Raw genomic sequence first — 18,401 nt, forward strand, 5'->3', positions numbered from 1 at the left:
GATATTTGATCCCAAAATAAAGATAACGTCTCAGGTTACTTATGTAACCATGGTTCCCTGAGTAGGGAACGAGACACTGCGTCCTCTAGGGGTCGCTATGGGGAACGCCTCGTCGTGACCCGTGTCTGAAGCATACATTGAAAAAACACCAACTCGTTGGCCGGCGACAGCCATGACGTCACTACCGGTGTATTAGGTCTATTATTATTATGCATGTCTAATTGACAAATTTTTTTTAATCTCTTTTACTTGGCTAAGAAATAAAATACACTGCTGGACAATAACCAATTATTTGTCTTCTATAATATTTTTGATATATTTTTTACTAATGACAATTTTATGGTTATGATTGTATAATCAGTATAATAGTTTATATACTACAAACACTTTTTCCATTTTTATCACAGAATAAGGCAGAAAATGATATTTTATAGCTTCTGTACTGTAATTAATGCTATGGCCATTACCACTGTATCATTCATATAAAAGACTTGTAAAATAGGGTTGGGCCGATTGACGATGCCATCGTCCATCGCCGATGGCTGATAGACATCACGATGCTTGTTATTCAGCTTAGCTACAGCGACAGCGGGATGCCTTTGTCCATATTAGGGATTTTCTGGCGTCAAAAGCTATCATATGAGTCCGTTTTGGACTTTCTGTATGAGATCGCCCTCCGGCTTCGAGAATCAATGAAACATACAGAGCATGATAGTGTTCGGCGCTCCGTGGTGTTCACATCGTTTTGGATAAGAATAAAACATATCCAAAATGTCGTGACTATATTGTCTCTTTTAATTTAATTCTAGATTTATTCACATTGGCCCTTGAAAACCTCTACGTGAACACACTTGCCCGAGAAAATGTACATGGGAATAGTTTAGGTTTTATTAAAAGTCGGGGGGACACCTCCCCCGCATATTGTACACCCATGCTACAGGGAGCCAGCGCAAAGGGATGAAAGAGCCGCGGGTTGCCGACCCCTGACCTAGGGATACGATATTTGCCGATACTTCAAAAAATTCTACGATACGATTCGATACAGGAGAATATCGATCAATATATTGATATTATTATATTATATACCTATTTTAAACAACCATCTACATTTTTATTAACTCACAAATGCAACCAAAACATATAACATGAACATTTATCTTACATGTTCACATCCTGTTCCTCAACTGGGACATTCACTACAACAAAAAAAAAATAGGCCTACACTTCTTTTTTTTTAAACAATAAAGAAAAAAAATTATTGAAAAAAAAAATTAAGTCACACACAAGATCAGTAATCTTAAGATATGACAACAGTCAAGACAATCTTTCAGGCTTTTGTGCTAAAATATGCAATGTGTAAAATAATGTAAATGCTCATTAGGAAACAATACAACAGAGGTACTCCAGTTGTAGGAAAAAATATATTAATGTAGAAAAATAAATAAATAAATAAAAATCTAAAATAAAGCTGTTAACTTTATTTGTGACTTTTTTTGGCTGCTACTATAGGCTCAGTATAACAAAGACACAAATTAAATAAACAGTGCTTTTCAGGTTATTTAGGTAGATCTGAAAGAAATTTTTAGGTACAGAAATGTAATAATCAAATGTAAAATAACACTGCATAGTCTTCACTGTATAGATTAAATATAGATTAATCCTTATAAAAGTTGTTCAGTCAAAATCGGTGAAAGATTTTTTTCTTTGACAGAAGTTTTCTGTTAGTCTGCTTTCACTTTAAGAACGAAAGCGCGGATCCAATATACTGATACACATGCGTTTTCTTTCTCAATGGTTTACGTTAAGACTAACCAACTGTGTTTACTAGGATATTCGCCAAGGTACACATGTTGATGTAATTTGGTCTGTATTTGTTCATCCATGCACAAAAAAGCGGAAGAGAGCTCAAGTATTAGCGTGCTGGTCTTCACTGTATAGATTAAATATAGATTAATCCTTATAAAAGTTGTTCAGTCAAAATCGGTGAAAGATTTTTTTCTTTGACAGAAGTTTTCTGTTAGTCTGCTTTCACTTTAAGAACGAAAGCGCGGATCCAATATACTGATACACATGCGTTTTCTTTCTCAATGGTTTACGTTAAGACTAACCAACTGTGTTTACTAGGATATTCGCCAAGGTACACATGTTGATGTAATTTGGTCTGTATTTGTTCATCCATGCACAAAAAAGCGGAAGAGAGCTCAAGTATTAGCGTGCTGTCAATGCGTCTGTCTGTATGCGTGCGCTTTGGATGTGTGTGCATGTCGCTGCATGCTGAAAACTTCTTACAAACGCTCGACAATTCCATAAACTTTTCCAAGCGTCTTTTAAGCTCGCCCTTTAGACAGTCTTATCATCCCGACACGCGAGTTAGAACGAGAATGCAAGCATTGGCGGTAATGCATAGGTTTTCAATCAAATAAATTAACAAAATATATAGTGTTTATCAATTTGTAAAGCTCGTGATGTAACTGTATATATTACTGTTTGTTTTGTTCTTTACACAGGCTATGTGGATGTAATCTCACTGCTCAGTCTTGTGGGAGTTTGTCTTCAGTTTTATCATCAAACTCTGTCCTGAGAGAGCTGGACCTGAGTAACAATGACCTGCAGGATTCAGGAGTGAAGCTTCTTTCTGATGGACTGAAGAGTCCAAACTGTCAGCTGGAGATTCTGAGGTAAATGGTTTTCAATCAAATAAATTAACACAATATTCAGTGTGTTGATCAAATAGTAAAGCTTGTGATGTAATTTGATATAAATACACAGCGCAGCAGTATGTTAAATTTACATGCAAGCAGCTCATGATCCAGTGTTTTCAGTGTCTCTGAGTGGCTTGGTTCACAGTAAATTCTGCTCCACACAAACTCCATCTCATGCAAGTGCTGAGAGTTTGGGTCACTTATAACATGGACTAAAAAAAATGCAACATGCATCAAACATTTGCTCTTTTTTTGACTGGTCATCTTAATCATTTTGTACTTGATAAGCGCTGTTAGACCGCTGAGGCAGACCAGCATAAAAAAAATAAATAACTTTTTGAATGTTTTGTCATCCAAACAAAAAGCCAATAGGGCTGTAATGGAGTGCAGCAGAGTAGCATGAAGAATATGAATTAGTGGGGGTAGAATTTGCTGTATAATTGATGGGGATGTGTCCTGCTCAGTGTGTTGTGGTATAAAATAAATGAGTACATTCCTTCTGAAACTTAACAAATTCAGCCATTGCTCTTTACTTAGAAGACATGTTAAGAGTCACAAACTGCACGGAGACATGAAAGCTGAGGATCCAAATGCAATATTGATTAAGGGGTAATCAAAAGTTGTAATACAGAACAAGCAAAAGGTCATACACCAAACAATCAACCAAACAATAACAGGACAATAAACACAGGCAGGGAGTCAAAAACCAAGAGACACGAAAAACTGAAACGTTTAGAATTGCAGAGTGACTTACAGCAAGACTTTCCTGACAGTGACTGAAAGATACATTGCTTTTAAGCCTGGGATACACTGCACGATTTTTGGCTGTCCCAGACGAAAGATTGCCATCGTGAAGCAATCATGGCGATTTCTGTGATCGAGGCTCTTAATCGGTGGTCCTATGTCATACAGTGAGAGAGGTTCAAAGACGGGTGTTTTCCCAGTCTTGCGACCAAAGATAGCCTACGATAGTTTTCTGACAGTGTCAGAAATTCAGCATGATCAATGCACAGCGTGTTTGCTTCAACAACCTGAGTCTACTCAGCAGCCAATGAAATTGCAACATGAAATGACATATTGATCCACACGACCATCGGCGCTAAAATTTCAATGCCATGGAGGCAAAAATAGTAGAAGTTCCCTTTCATGGGAACTTCGAACTGCGTCCTCTAGGGGTCGCTATGGGGAACGCCTCGTCGTGACCCGTGTCTGAAGCATACATTGAAAAAACACCAACTCGTTGGCCCGCGGGTAGGGGTAGGAAGAATTGCGGGTCAAAGGAAGGTAAGTAAAAGACCTAAGGGATGTCATCCAGACAGGGCGTCAGCACTTTTGTCCGGATCAGAGTGATACCTCAGTATCTACTCATTTTCTTCGGGGGTCTTACATCTTCCCTTATCTTCACCTTCCTAATTCCCCTGTAACCACCATCTCTCCACCTGACCGAGGTTAGGTGGGAAATTTCCTGCATTATAATCTCCTATGCTGGACCTATTAGGGCCAGACTCCTGGGCCCGGGGTAGAGCTCAAGGCTTGGAATCAGAAACAGATTCCTTTAAGGGAATACGACCAAGAGCCTAGAATCATACTAGTCTTGGTCTGTCACACAGGGGCTACCGCACGTTTGTCTTGTGGTGAAGGAACTGTCTCAACAGATCCTTAGTAGCAATACCCTGTTAAGTAGGTATCCAGAGGATACATAGGGGGAGTGGTGCCCAAGGCAGAACCGGGGTTTTAAACCACTCAAAAAGAGCACGAAGTCTTGCGCGTAGCTCTTACCATACAGGATTTTTAGAAAAGTGGGCAAAGCATAACGTGCACACTTACCACTTATGTGGATTTTAGAAAAGTGGGCAAAGCATAACGTGCACTACACTTGTATACCGTTCTAGGGGTTCTCGTGGCACCCTGAAAAGGCAGCCTATAGATAAAAATAGCGTATCCCCAGACGCTATATCTACGGCTATAATGCTGGAGTGGCTAGCAGTAAATCTGTAGCTGGGGGAGAACATCCAGCTCTCAATGGAGAGGGAGCTCAACCTACAGCATGTTCCCATGGTGGAACAGCTAGCAGTTATTCAGCTGAGGGAGCAACACACTCAGTTCTCAAACCGAGACGGGGCTCGACCTGCAGCATGTTCCGCACTGGAACAGCTAGCAATAGTTTACTTAGCTGTGGGGGCAACACACCTAGTTCTCAGTCGAGAAGGGGGCTCGGCCTACAGCATGTTCCAATGCAGGAACGCTAGCAGTAGTTTACTTAGCTGTGGGGGCAACACACCTAGTTCTCAGTCGAGAAGGGGGCTCGGCCTACAGCATGTTCCAATGCAGGAACGCTAGCAGTAGTTTACCTTGGCTGAGGGAGCACAAACCCAGCTCTCAACGAGCGGGGGGGGGGGGCTCGACCTGCAGCATGATTGAAAATCAGAGGGGTAAGCATACTGCAGTCTAGCCAAACTCTCATTCAGGTAACCCTTTGATAAAAGGGGAGCATTGTCTCAATACTACCACGAGGACAGCCCATGGAGCGAGGAATCTAACTCCTCAGAGAGGATTAACGCTCGAAAGAGACATCATACTCACAATAACCCTCAATGGTGAGGGGGGTGATGCCTCAAGGGGATATCCTGGTGATCGGGAAAAACCCCTCAGGGCGACCCGGATACGGTAGACCAGTCAGGGTAGCATGAAAGCGTAAACCCCAGCCCGGACGTCCAGGAAATTTTTTTGCAGTGACACCGGGGGCCTGATAATCACAAAACTCCCGCAGAAGCCTGTGTTATAGCCGCATGATCCAGGAAGTATGAAACCTTACTTACCTTCTGGACATATCTCGACGAGTGAAATAAACACTGCAAGTCGAGCACCCGGTTTCTGACCCCAGCACGGGAAACACTGCAAAGAAACTAGCAGAAGGGTACACACAACCACCAGTTTCATAGCACATACATATATTTATATACATATATTTAGACATGGATCGTACTCACCCACCACGGCTCCCGCGTTGGAGCTCTGTCCGGAAAGCCTCTAGACCGGACCTTCAGTAAGGTGGTTACTATGATAACCATAGAACCAACCAAAACATCATAGGTCCAGAAGGAGACTGTTATGCAGGAAGCTTCCACCTGACCTCGGTCAGGTGGCGATATGGTGGTTACAGGGGAATTAGGAAGGGGAAGAAAGGGGTAGATGTTACACCCCCTGAGGGAAAGAGTGGATACCTAAGTATTACTCTGATCCGGACGAAAGCTCTGACGCCTTGTCTGGATCACATCCCTCAGGTCTTGCCTACCTCCCTTCGACCCACGATACTTCCTACCCCTACCCGCAGGCGGAGGAGGAGCGCGAGTCGCGACACTAGCCTTCTGTGCTCGTCTCTGATCCTCAAATCGAGACGGGCCAGGACCCCTGGTTTGTTCGGGCTCAGACCTGGACCTTCGTGGAATGAAGGTTTTGAAGGCCGCTGAGCGTGCCTTCGCCTCCCTGAACTTTTCGATGACCGTCTCAACGGATGTACCAAAAAGTTCAGAGGGCGAAACCGGGGCATCGAGAAGAAAACCCCTTTCTTTCTTCCCGATGTCTGCCAGGTTTACCCACAGCTGCCTCTCCGTTACTACCATCGCTGCCATAGATCTGCCCATGGCAGAGGCAGCCTGCTTAGTAGCACGAAGAGCAAGATCCGTGGTGCGGCGTAACTCAGCCATCTCATCAGAAGAAAGGCCCTCGCCTTTATCCAGGTCTTTCAGCAGATCAGCCTGGTATGCTTGAAGCACCGCCATCGTGTGCAGTGAAGCAACAGCCTGACCTGCTGCTGCGTATGCCTTGCCATTCATTTTAGATGTAGCTTGAAGAGGCATGGATGGCAAGGAGGGAGTTTTGAGAGATGATGTCTCTCCCATAGAGAGATAGCTAGCTAGCGTCTCTTCTACAGGGGGCATTCTCTCATAGCCGTTTTCGCGCACCGCCTCGATATTCGCATAACTGGTATGCTGAAACCGATGGATGCGTGAGGAAAACGGCTTCTTCCATTCCTTCTCGATCTCAGTATGGAGATCAGGAAGGAAAGGAAGACTCACCTGAGCTGGAGGGTTATGGCCAGAAAGATAACGTTCGTCGAGACGACCTCGCGACGCCACTTCCTTAGTCCGCTTCCATGGCAAGTCAAGTCTTGCCGTGGCGCGATCCATAACCTCTAAGAGCTCATCATACGCAGGGCAGGAGGATTGAGAAGGCTCAGCCTCAGCTTCTTCGCTCTCATCATCCATTTCCTGCTCTTCCTGGGCTGAACCCAGCAGAGCACTGGCCCCTGGATCAGATGATGTTAAAGAGAGAACATCATCCTCCAGTGGCTGTCTCTCGCCCCCCGCCGATGAGCGCGAGAAGGAAAGCCCCTCTCTAAACTCATCGGCCAGGTCCACCTGAGATCGCCACGAGCTCATTCTCCTCCGTGCCTCAGCAGCGGAGGGTCCTGAACCGCGGGAAGCAGATGGCTGCCCCTCTTTACTTGAAAAGAGAGACAAACGAGAACGGAGTTTTTTCATTGGAAAAAACTCGCAATGCACGCAGATTGCCCCCTCGAGGACATCGCGTGCGTGCTCCTCGCCCAAACAAACAACACATAAATCGTGTGTGTCATCTGGTGTCAACTAGCGCTGACACGGATGCACACACCTTCTAAATGCTCTACTAGTGCTCGCCATAATAAATAGATAGCTCTTACTTTTTCCTTGAAAATGCACGCTTCAAACAGAACAGTCAATGAAGACGAAGAAGAGAATGATGTGTAGCTCCCGGCGCCGATTTATACTGGAGTCGCACCGGTAGTGACGTCATGGCTGTCGCCGGCCAACGAGTTGGTGTTTTTTCAATGTATGCTTCAGACACGGGTCACGACGAGGCGTTCCCCATAGCGACCCCTAGAGGACGCAGTGTCTCGTTCCCTACTCAGGGAACCATGGTTACATAAGTAACCTGAGACGGTATGTGGGATACCCATAAAGAACAAATTCTTGTTGAGTTGTGGCAGCAGAGGGCATGTTTGTACGATGAGTCCTCAAGCTGTTATCATGACCGCACCAAAAAGGACATAGCATGGAAGGAGATAGCGGAGGAACTGCAGCTGTAACTCCCTGTGCAAAACTGGCATCCCAAGTTGTCCTCTTTTCCCAAACCATGAGCGGGTTCATATTGTCCTCTTCCGCCGGCGCCTCTTCTTTGTTTCAGCGCACATGAAAAGCACAACTGCCAAAGTGCGATCCATCTTGATGTACCGGTATTTGTTTACCACTAGAGCATGCTGATGACATTGCACTAACGTGTGTCGCAGCCTACGATTCAATAGGTGTTATCATCGCACGGTCTACATGTTTGTCGTACCCAAGTTTAAACGATCCATGACACACAGTGTGATAAATTAATGATCTTATAGGATTACTAAAATCGTGCAGTGTATCCCGGGCTTTAAAGGCAGAGGTAATGAGATAATGAGACTGTTAGTAAATTAACAATTGGTCCCTCTATATCTCTTTGCCACCTCTGAAAATTCTCAGTCCCTTAAAGTGTATAACGGCCGGGAAGCAAGAAAACACACATTCAAATTGTATTCTCAATACTTCAACTTTATTCATAGATACAAATATCTTATATAGGCATATGTCGAGGGGAGTTTCAACCCTTTAACCAATGAGGATATAGATGACATACATATAGGATCTTGGCCAAGAACATGTGTTTATATAAAATGGCCACATGAACAGAAAAATATGGACATATTAGGAATAGACTTGGCGAAGGATGCTGAACTATCTTCATTGTTCATCACGAACCCCTTTACCTTGGAGTCCTAGCTTTCGTGTCCTTATTTGAGCATTTGAACCAAGAAAAGCTAATGCATACATGTGCGCATGCGTACCTCGAATATGAGTAAGAGACATTAAAACATCATACAAGAGAATTAATGATCTTATAGGATTACTAAAATCGTGCAGTGTATCCCGGGCTTTAAAGGCAGAGGTAATGAGATAATGAGACTGTTAGTAAATTAACAATTGGTCCCTCTATATCTCTTTGCCACCTCTGAAAATTCTCAGTCCCTTAAAGTGTATAACGGCCGGGAAGCAAGAAAACACACATTCAAATTGTATTCTCAATACTTCAACTTTATTCATAGATACAAATATCTTATATAGGCATATGTCGAGGGGAGTTTCAACCCTTTAACCAATGAGGATATAGATGACATACATATAGGATCTTGGCCAAGAACATGTGTTTATATAAAATGGCCACATGAACAGAAAAATATGGACATATTAGGAATAGACTTGGCGAAGGATGCTGAACTATCTTCATTGTTCATCACGAACCCCTTTACCTTGGAGTCCTAGCTTTCGTGTCCTTATTTGAGCATTTGAACCAAGAAAAGCTAATGCATACATGTGCGCATGCGTACCTCGAATATGAGTAAGAGACATTAAAACATCATACAAGAGAGAGAGAGAGAACAGATGGAGGAGGGGGAAATCAGAGAGAGTGCGCTGTATAGGGAGGGCGAGTGAAAGAGGGACAGGAAAAAAGGAGAGGAGGGGTGACAACATCTGGAACCAATCTAAAGACAGAGAGTGTTTTCTAACAGAGACACAACTGAATGCAATCAGTGATGATGAGACTAGACAGTGAGTCCTGGGAAATGTAGTTCATGAGGCAGTAACAATATTCTGGGATGGAGTGCCCTCTGGTGACTATCAAGGACACTCCAGCTGGTGATCGTGACATTAGGGTTCATTAGATATATAATCTTCCAGCAAGTCTGCTTGATCAGTTACCAAAGAAGCAAGTCAAAATTATTCAGGTAAATAATTTTCTTATCAAAGTGATAAAATGTTGAAAGTTACTAAATAAAACTAAATATTTTTTTTCTGGTATAAGTTTAAGGCAATACAAAAGATAAGTATGTTGAACCAAAACAATTAAAGTAATATAGCAAAAGTAACTGTTACAACTGGCTCCAAATTTCAACATAAACGAGAGCTAACCTGCTAGTAGCAAATAAAAGTAGTTTATTTAACAAAAGCATAATTAAAGGCGGGTGTACACAGTGCGATTCTGAAGGTCGGAACATCGTGAGCTCTGGCACATGTCACGATTGAGTTTATCCGAAAATCGTACGGAGGCAGTCACACACGACACGAATTTACTATGATTTTACAAACTCTGACGTAAGCATTACGTTTCGCGCCATTCATAAAAATATGGATTCTGAGGACGAAATAGTTTTCTTTGTGGCAGGTGGCTTGTGACGCCCAAAAAAAAAAAAACGAAGACAAAGGACATGGCAAAGAGAATGGCTGAAAAGCAGAGAAAAGCATGGACTTTCTGTTCTTCATAAAGAACTCGAGGGAGTAGGCCATTTCTGAATTTCTGCTCGTTTTGCCAGAAATACAACAGGCATATTCATTCATAAAGCTGAACGGCAAATGTGGGACATTCGGAATAACAAATAAAAAATAGAACTGTATAATTAAACAAAAATTATTATAGACTATATGGTTTTTGTCATCTTCTGATTGGTCAACTTCAGATGGATCACCAAATCGTCTCGTTCAACCACACATACGCTACAAATTTAAACCGACAGAATCCGATTTTTTTTTACATATTTGAAAATTATCGGGAGGACGGGAGGTGCTCGTAACGTCTCGGATCGGCCCGTAATTCTTCTCACATGGTACGAGCCGCGACCATGCAAGCATCTGCGATAATCACACCGTGTATGCCCGCCTTAACAAAGGTATTCAAACAGTCAGTAGTCAGTATTAATGTAAGTCAGTGATGTAAGCATGCATGACAGTGGACAGCAGAAGTGACATGCATAGTTGTTGCCCTCACTGAAACTACCTACTGTAGCCAAAGCACAAGAAACTAATTTAGCCTAATCAATTCAGATCTAACAGGTGCTGCTAGAGGAGGAGTACAGTGAGAGTGCCTGGTTCCCACAGTAAAGTTTGGTGGTAGTAAAGCTCTTTTATAGGGATGCATGAGTGATGAAGGTTTTTTTAAATCAATGCTGTCATGAATTCACACACCTTGAAACAGAACATGCTACCCTCTCCTCATTTGCTTGCGTTGGTGGGCATTTTTTCAACATGACAATGACGATATGTATTCTTCCAAGGTGAAAGGACAGTAGAAAGTGATGCCAAATAGATGTAAATAGAAAGTGATGTCAAAAGTCTAGATTTTTTTCTTAACAAGTGTTGTTTGTTCAGCAGTAACACCAGTGATACAACTCCACTGGACAGCCGTTTCCATCATTTTATTTATAATGTTTACATGGCGTTTTAGCTTTTTTGTTTTGTTTTTATATAATTGACATCATATACTGATAGTGACATTATTGCATTTCTAATGAGGGAGAAGTTTTCTTTTTAACAAAGTAAACCTTAAGACGTGACCACATAGGATTAATTAATGGCTGAAATAAGTATAAATGTGTGTAAGAGATGTCACATGGACTGTTGCTGTATTTGTAGGTTGTCTGGCTGTATGGTGACAGAGGAAGGCTGTGGTTATGTGTCTTCAGCTCTGAGTTCAAACCCCTCACACCTGAGAGAGCTGGATCTGAGCTACAATCACCCCGGAGATTCAGGAGTCAAGCTGCTCTCTGAAAAACTGCAGGACTCAAACTGCTCACTGGATAAACTGAAGTATGTCAAGCATGACGTCTTTGAATTTGTGTTTGAATGCCGTGCTCGTCTCAGGTCTTTATAGCAGCTTTTCATGCATAATACATCATACTAAAACACGGCGCTCAAGTACAAAGAAATTCAGCTTCTAAAATCACGTCTCTAGACCTTGCGGTTAAAAAAAAAAAAAAAAAAAATTAATTAATTCATTTAATTCAGGTTAACACTAAACAACAGTATTCAGTGATCTCATAGGTGCAGCCCACTCAGGTCAAGTGACAATGCTACCTTTTTCAACCCCACACCTATGTTTACTCATGTGTCTGCCATGGTCATGATGTCTGCTGTGTGGAAATGAGCCCTGTACTTTTTCTGGTTATAGACCACTGTCGCTTTCATGTGCACACCTGCTGTAAACATCCGTCACTGATTTCTATGTCGCCCCCTTTCGTTACCTCAGCCGCCCGCTCAGCAGTGCTGCGCTAAAGCCGGCTCTGGCTCATCTGCACGTCTTTTAGCATCACTGTCAGCATTTTAAAATGCCTCAAAACTGTTCACAAGCTCCCAAGCATTTGATTTTGGTTGTCATTTGTGGGAATAAATATAAAGATACAGTGTATTCGTGTCTGTCCGCTGAACACAATCTCTGACTCTCCTCTGTGGTCATGGAAAAATTTATATTTACAATAACAACAATTATACTTTGTCACTGAAACATTTCCAACAAAGAAATGGATGGACTTCTGTCAGCTTGTTGAACACACTTTTATTTGTATATTCTGCCGTATGACGCTGAAGCAGCAGCGAGCGTCCAGCGGGAGACACTGCTTTCACCGTCATCAAATCAACATTGTAAACAAAACTCTACAAAACTTGAGTGAAAACATCTAATTATCATGCAAAGCGATAAAATAGCATGCAAACGATACAATGAAGAATGTGAATATTTAACTTAAAAGCAAAAACAAAAACAAAACAAAAGATAAGCAGGTCTCTGTATTAATTTCAGCATTTGTAGCAGAGGACGATCCTCCCTGAATGGCAGCGGTGTCCCAGCATGCAACACTGCATGACGTAACTTCACACTCTCTGTAGAAGTTTCCTCCTGATTTTTTTCATTTGCATTTTGCTCTTTTGTATTTTTTAATCTCATGAATAATTCACTGAATGCTCTAAGAATCTCTGGTCTTCACGTCTCTTTCCAGGTTTGTTTTAATCAGATGCTTTAAAATGTAATTGTCTCTTATTCATTTCTGATCTCTGTTATCAGAGTTTCTAAAGTAGGTAAATACAATATCTGTTATCTGTCAGAATGATGGGAATCATGAACATTTCTGATTCAGATGTATTTTTGATAGTGCAGACAAATATTACTGTGCTGATTTCGTGGTATGGTTTCAGACTCAAACACGCGTCTCACCGCTGTGTTTCTTCAAGCTCTTGTGAAGTTCAGGAAGAGATTTTATTGCTGCAGAATCTCTGCGCTTTAAACCAGTTCAGTCTCTGAGAAACACCTGAAAATAAAGAAAAATTAAAGAAAAAGATAAAACCATAAAAATCCCACAGACCAGGGGTCTTCAACTAAAGCTGCTCGAGGTCCAGTAATGAACCCTCCTCACCAGCCGAGGTCCGGACAGTTATATAGGCCTACCTTAAAACATAAATTGGTGGTTTTTGGCAGACCATTGTATTGGCAGGATGTTTAAGCTCATATTTAAGACTTTTTAAGATCTGCACAAATAAAATTAAAATGACTGTAAAAAGCATGATTTAGAGTTGAAAGACAAGTTCCTCTTCAGGAACTCGAGCTGCGTCGAGAACACTAGGGGAACGCCTTCAGTGACCCACGCTCTGAATCACATGTGAAATCAGTCCAATAGCTGAGCGGTACGTCACGGCGGATGACGTCATGAACGGGAAGCTATAAAAGCACGTGCGGCGGAGCCAGCGTCAGCAATTATTAGGCTATATTAATTTAAATAATTATTATCAATCAATTAAAGCCTTTTCATTAAATAATACATAAATATATTTTACTGTCTGAATGTTTTAAAGTTTTATAATGCATTAGCTTCTTGTCGATCCACCAGTTCACATTTACAACTCGTGTTTGCATGAAAACATGGGTTGATTTTCACATTGGTCTGAACAACAACAGCGGATGGGCTTAATAAAAATGCACATTCATTCTCTGCCAGCAGGAGGCGCTTTTGGAACGGCAGAAACACAGCTGTTTCTCTGGTAACAGCAGAACACAAAGCAGCGCAGCAGCTGACTCTGAAACGTGCAGTGCTCATATTCAATGAAACCAGAGGCTTTTGAAGTTTAATCATCATATTAACCCGTATCGCAATTCTCATCTTACCATCCCCACATTTAAGATCTCCTAAAAATCCTTATTAAGATTTTCTTGTACTATTTAAGACTTTTAATGCCTTAAATTTGATTCAATTAAATTTAAGACTTTTTAAGGGGAGACACTGCAGGCAAAAGCACAGTTTTTTCATGCACCTGTCAATTTTGAGATTTTGGGCTTTTTGGCTTTTCATAAAGTGTTTTTTCATACTATTGGAAAGAAAACATCCAAAAGACACTGTTAAGTTTTCTTTTATAGCACCTTATCTATTTGTGTCAATAGATTTCAATTACAATACATATTTTTAAAGGCTGTTTTCTCAAAATGAGTTTTTTCTCCTAAACAGAGCCATAAATCTCCACTTCAGTAGCACTTACACACCAAACTTTAAATTTTTATTCCTGTCTATATTCTGAAGGTTTTTACAGAGGGATTTGTTCATATATAATTTGCTTCATTATATACAACATTTTATTTCCCCCCCCAAAAATTGTGAAAATATATTGTTTTCTGGCTGTTCAAAGTATTTTCTGAAGTGCGGTCATGAGTAGCCACCCTGCCCGCGGTCTGTGGAGTGGTCGCCATCTGACATGGCATTCAATTGTCGGGAGATGCCGGCCCTGTTTCGAGTTAAGAGGTCACCATATGTTGGTAACAACGCAACGGTGGTCTCTTACATCAACCGCCAGGGAGTTCTGCGTTCGCGCCCCTTGTACAAGCTGGCGCAACAGATACTTGTGTGGTCCCAGGGCAAACTCCTCTCGTTGCGAGCAGTTTACATTCCTGGGCATCTCAAGAAGGGAGCAGATATCCTGTTGAGGCAGGGGCTGAGGCCCGGGGAATGGATGCTTCACCCCGAGGTGGTGAAGCAGATATGGAGAGTGTTTGGCCAGGCTCAGGTGGGCCTGTTGCGACTCATATGATATCACACTGTCCCCTCTGGTTCTCTCTGACTCATCCAGCTCCACTGGGGCTGGATGCCATGGTACAGACGTGGCCGAGGCATCGTCTGTACGCCTTTCCTCTGATTTTTCTGCCTCCTGGGAGTTCTGGAGAGAGTGCGCCGGGACAGGGCCCGTCGGTTGTTTGTATCCCCGTTCCGGCCGGGCCGAGTTGGGTCTCAGGCCTGATTTCTCTCCTCGACGGCGCTCTATGGGAGATTCCCGTCAGGAGAGATCTCCTCTCACAGGCGGAGGGCACGCAGGAGCTGTGGGTGTGGCCTCTGAGGAGGCACAACTCATAACTTCCGGTCTCTCAACCGAGGTTGTTGAGACCATCCTACATCCAGAGCTCCCTCTAGGAGGAAACTGTATTTCTGCGGAGATCGCCAGCCCGACCCAGCTAACTGCCCGTCTGGTACAGTTCTGGAGTTCCTGTAGGCCTGTTTATCCGCAGGGTTGACCCACTCCACCCTAGAGGGCTTCGTGATGGCCATTGCGGCCTACCACGCCCCTCTCGGTGGCCATTCAGTGGGAAGACACCCTCTTCTTACACATTTCCTCTGCGGTGCGCTGAGGCTGAGGCCTCCGGCCAGAGAAGCTTAGGCTAAGTGGTGGATCAGGATGCTATTCCATAGCCTCGAGTCCTCTGATCTCCCCTCTCCTTTGGGGGTCAAGATTCACTCCTCCAGAAGTTGGCCTTCGGGATGGCGAGCCCCGCCTACTTTAGCCACTCCGGGCTCTTTTGTTCTCTCGCCCTAGCTGTGCAGTCTTCCACACTAGGCAGAGATTTGGAAGTCTGGCGACGTGGGCATTCTCGTTCCCCTAGTGTTCTCGACGCAGCTCGAGTTCCTGAAGAGGAACGTCTCAGGTTACGTATGTAACCCTAGTTCCTCGAGGGAACGAGACGCTGCATCTCGGTGCCATACTTCCGGTGTCCCTGCCGGCGCTTGCTTCATTCCTAGAAGCTGACGCTGTCTCCGCCGCACGTGCTTTTATAGCTTCCCGTTCATGACGTCATCCGCCGTGACGTACCGTTCAGCTATTGGACTGATTTCACATGTGATTCAGAGCGTGGGTCACTGAAGGCGTTCCCCTAGTGTTCTCGACGCAGCGTCTCGTTCCCTCGAGGAACTAGGGTTACATACGTAACCTGAGACGTTTTCACAAAAACAAAAAGATTTTTTAGAATGATTCACTTCACATTTCAGCCTTTAAATCATTTTTTTTAAGAAAATGGAGGCAAAAGTATCAATTATTAGGCTATATTAATTTAAATAATTATTATCAATCAATTAAAGCCTTTTCATTAAATAATACATAAATATATTTTACTGTCTGAATGTTTTAAAGTTTTATAATGCATTAGCTTCTTGTCGATCCACCAGTTCACATTTACAACTCGTGTTTGCATGAAAACATGGGTTGATTTTCACATTGGTCTGAACAACAACAGCGGATGGGCTTAATAAAAATGCACATTCATTCTCTGCCAGCAGGAGGCGCTTTTGGAACGGCAGAAACACAGCTGTTTCTCTGGTAACAGCAGAACACAAAGCAGCACAGCAGCTGACTCTGAAACGTGCAGCGCTCATATTCAATGAAATCAGAGGCTTTTGAAGTTTAATCATCATATTAACCCGTATCGCAATTCTCATCTTACCATCCCCACATTTAAGATCTCCTAAAAATCCTTATTAAGATTTTCTTGTACTATTTAAGACTTTTAATGCCTTAAATTTGATTCAATTAAATTTAAGACTTTTTAAGGGGAGACACTGCAGGCAAAAGCACAGTTTTTTCATGCACCTGTCAATTTTGAGATTTTGGGCTTTTTGGCTTTTCATAAAGTGTTTTTTCATACTATTGGAAAGAAAACATCCAAAAGACACTGTTAAGTGTTTTTTTTATAGCACTTTACCTATTTGTGTCAATAGATTTCAATTACAATACATATTTTTAAAGGCTGTTTTCTCAAAATGAGTTTTTTCTCCTAAACAGAGCCATAAATCTCCACTTCAGTAGCACTTACACACCAAACTTTAAATTTTTATTCCTGTCTATATTCTGAAGGTTTTTACAGAGGGATTTGTTCATATATAATTTGCTTCATTATATACAACATTTTATTTCCCCCCCCAAAAATTGTGAAAATATATTGTTTTCTGGCTGTTCAAAGTATTTTCTGAATTATGGAGTGACAAAGAGATACCCAAAATTCCCTCTGTAAAAACATTTGCCTCTAATATGTCAAGAAAAAATAAACAAGAATTTTGAAACTGACTTGATCCAGTGTTCAGAATTGTGTATTAGAAATGTATGCAAATTAGCGCATATTTCATTAAATAATACATCATTTGCATATTTAAACATAACATTTTAGAAAACTTGTAATACAATTTTTTTTGCAATTATCAATGTAATCAATCAACTGGGTAAGCAAGGTGATAATTAGTCATTAATGTTTTTACCCCATTCACCTGCAATGTCTCGCCTTGAGGACTTTTCACTCACTGAAAGTTTCATCTGTCTCGCCGCTCTCTGCTCTCTTCACTGCACGCCTGACCGTAGCAACTGTTAACTGTAGTAACAACCCGTGGTGCTATAGGACCGGTGACAGCTCTTCTGAGCTGACCTTGCTGTGCTTGATATACATTTGATCTTGTTAGAAAATAGCGTTTGGGTTTTATTTATTTCATTATGTCAAAAGACTTCACCAGCTGCCGACCACTGATAAAAATCCCCACAGACTTAAGCCCCGTTCACACCAAGAACGATAACTATAAAGATAACGATATTAGCGTCCACACCAGCGAACGATATCGTCTGTTTATTCTAAGCGCACACTCGTCTGCCGCTTTAAATTCTTGAGCTCGTTACAGCAGGATGGATTCTGATTGGCTGTCAGTGTTTTATCGTTCATCAGCTGGAAAAAATTGTTTTGAAAGCGATCATAACGATATCGTTCCTCTGTATCGTTATCGTTATAGTTGTGGTGTGAACTATGCTATCCTTTAATATTGAGAACGATTTTCAGAACTATATCGTTATCGTTATCTTTATAGTTATTGTGCTTGGTGTGAACGGGCCTTTACACTGACGGAATGTTCAGATGAGCCACAACTATTCAAACTCCCAGAATCCCTTGAGACTCAATCAAGCCTAGAACATGCTAAATCATTCCAAAACATGCTCTGTGTGTGTTTTCTAGTATGGATCATGGAGGAGAATCCAGGATTACAGCAGGACTAAAGAAATGTACAGACAGATTTGATGTGTATCCTCAGGTGTTGTGTAGAGAGAGTGTGTGTGGACGCTGTTACTGGGAGATTAAGTGGAGTGGAGATGTGTGTATATCAGTGTCATATAAGAGCATCAGCAAGAAAAGACAGGGTAAAGAATGTTGGTTTGGATCTAATGATCAGTCCTGGAGTTTGATCTGCTCTTCCTCCAGTTACTCGTTCAGACACAATAAGATAGAGACTCGTCTCTCTGTGAAGCCCATCATCATCAGCAGCAGGAGAATAGGAGTGTTTGTGGATCACAGTGCAGGAACTCTGTCCTTCTACAGCGTCTCTGACACAATGAGCCTCATCCACACAGTCCAGACCACATTCACTCAGCCGCTCTATCCTGGGTTTACTGTTGGTTCTGGATCATTTTGGGTTTCTATTGGATCATCAGTGAAGCTGTGTTGATGAACCAGAGACTGAGGAGA

General features: G+C 42.2%; 1 protein-coding gene across 1 annotated transcript; it reads left to right on the forward strand.

Moving 5' to 3' along the window:
- The first annotated feature begins 11,249 nt into the window (after positions 1-11,249).
- LOC107575680 (stonustoxin subunit beta-like) lies at positions 11,250-18,390 on the forward strand. The gene is made up of 2 exons (XM_016262035.1): positions 11,250-11,410; positions 17,895-18,390. The coding sequence occupies exons 1-2, from the start codon at positions 11,250-11,252 to the stop codon at positions 18,379-18,381; spliced, it is 648 nt and encodes a 215-aa protein (XP_016117521.1). The 3' UTR covers positions 18,382-18,390.
- Positions 18,391-18,401: the final 11 nt, after the last annotated feature.

The sequence above is a fragment of the Sinocyclocheilus grahami genome, unplaced genomic scaffold (genome assembly GCF_001515645.1).
Source record: "Sinocyclocheilus grahami isolate Dianchi unplaced genomic scaffold, SAMN03320097.WGS_v1.1 scaffold2811.1, whole genome shotgun sequence".
Classification (NCBI taxonomy): Eukaryota; Metazoa; Chordata; class Actinopteri; order Cypriniformes; family Cyprinidae; genus Sinocyclocheilus; species Sinocyclocheilus grahami.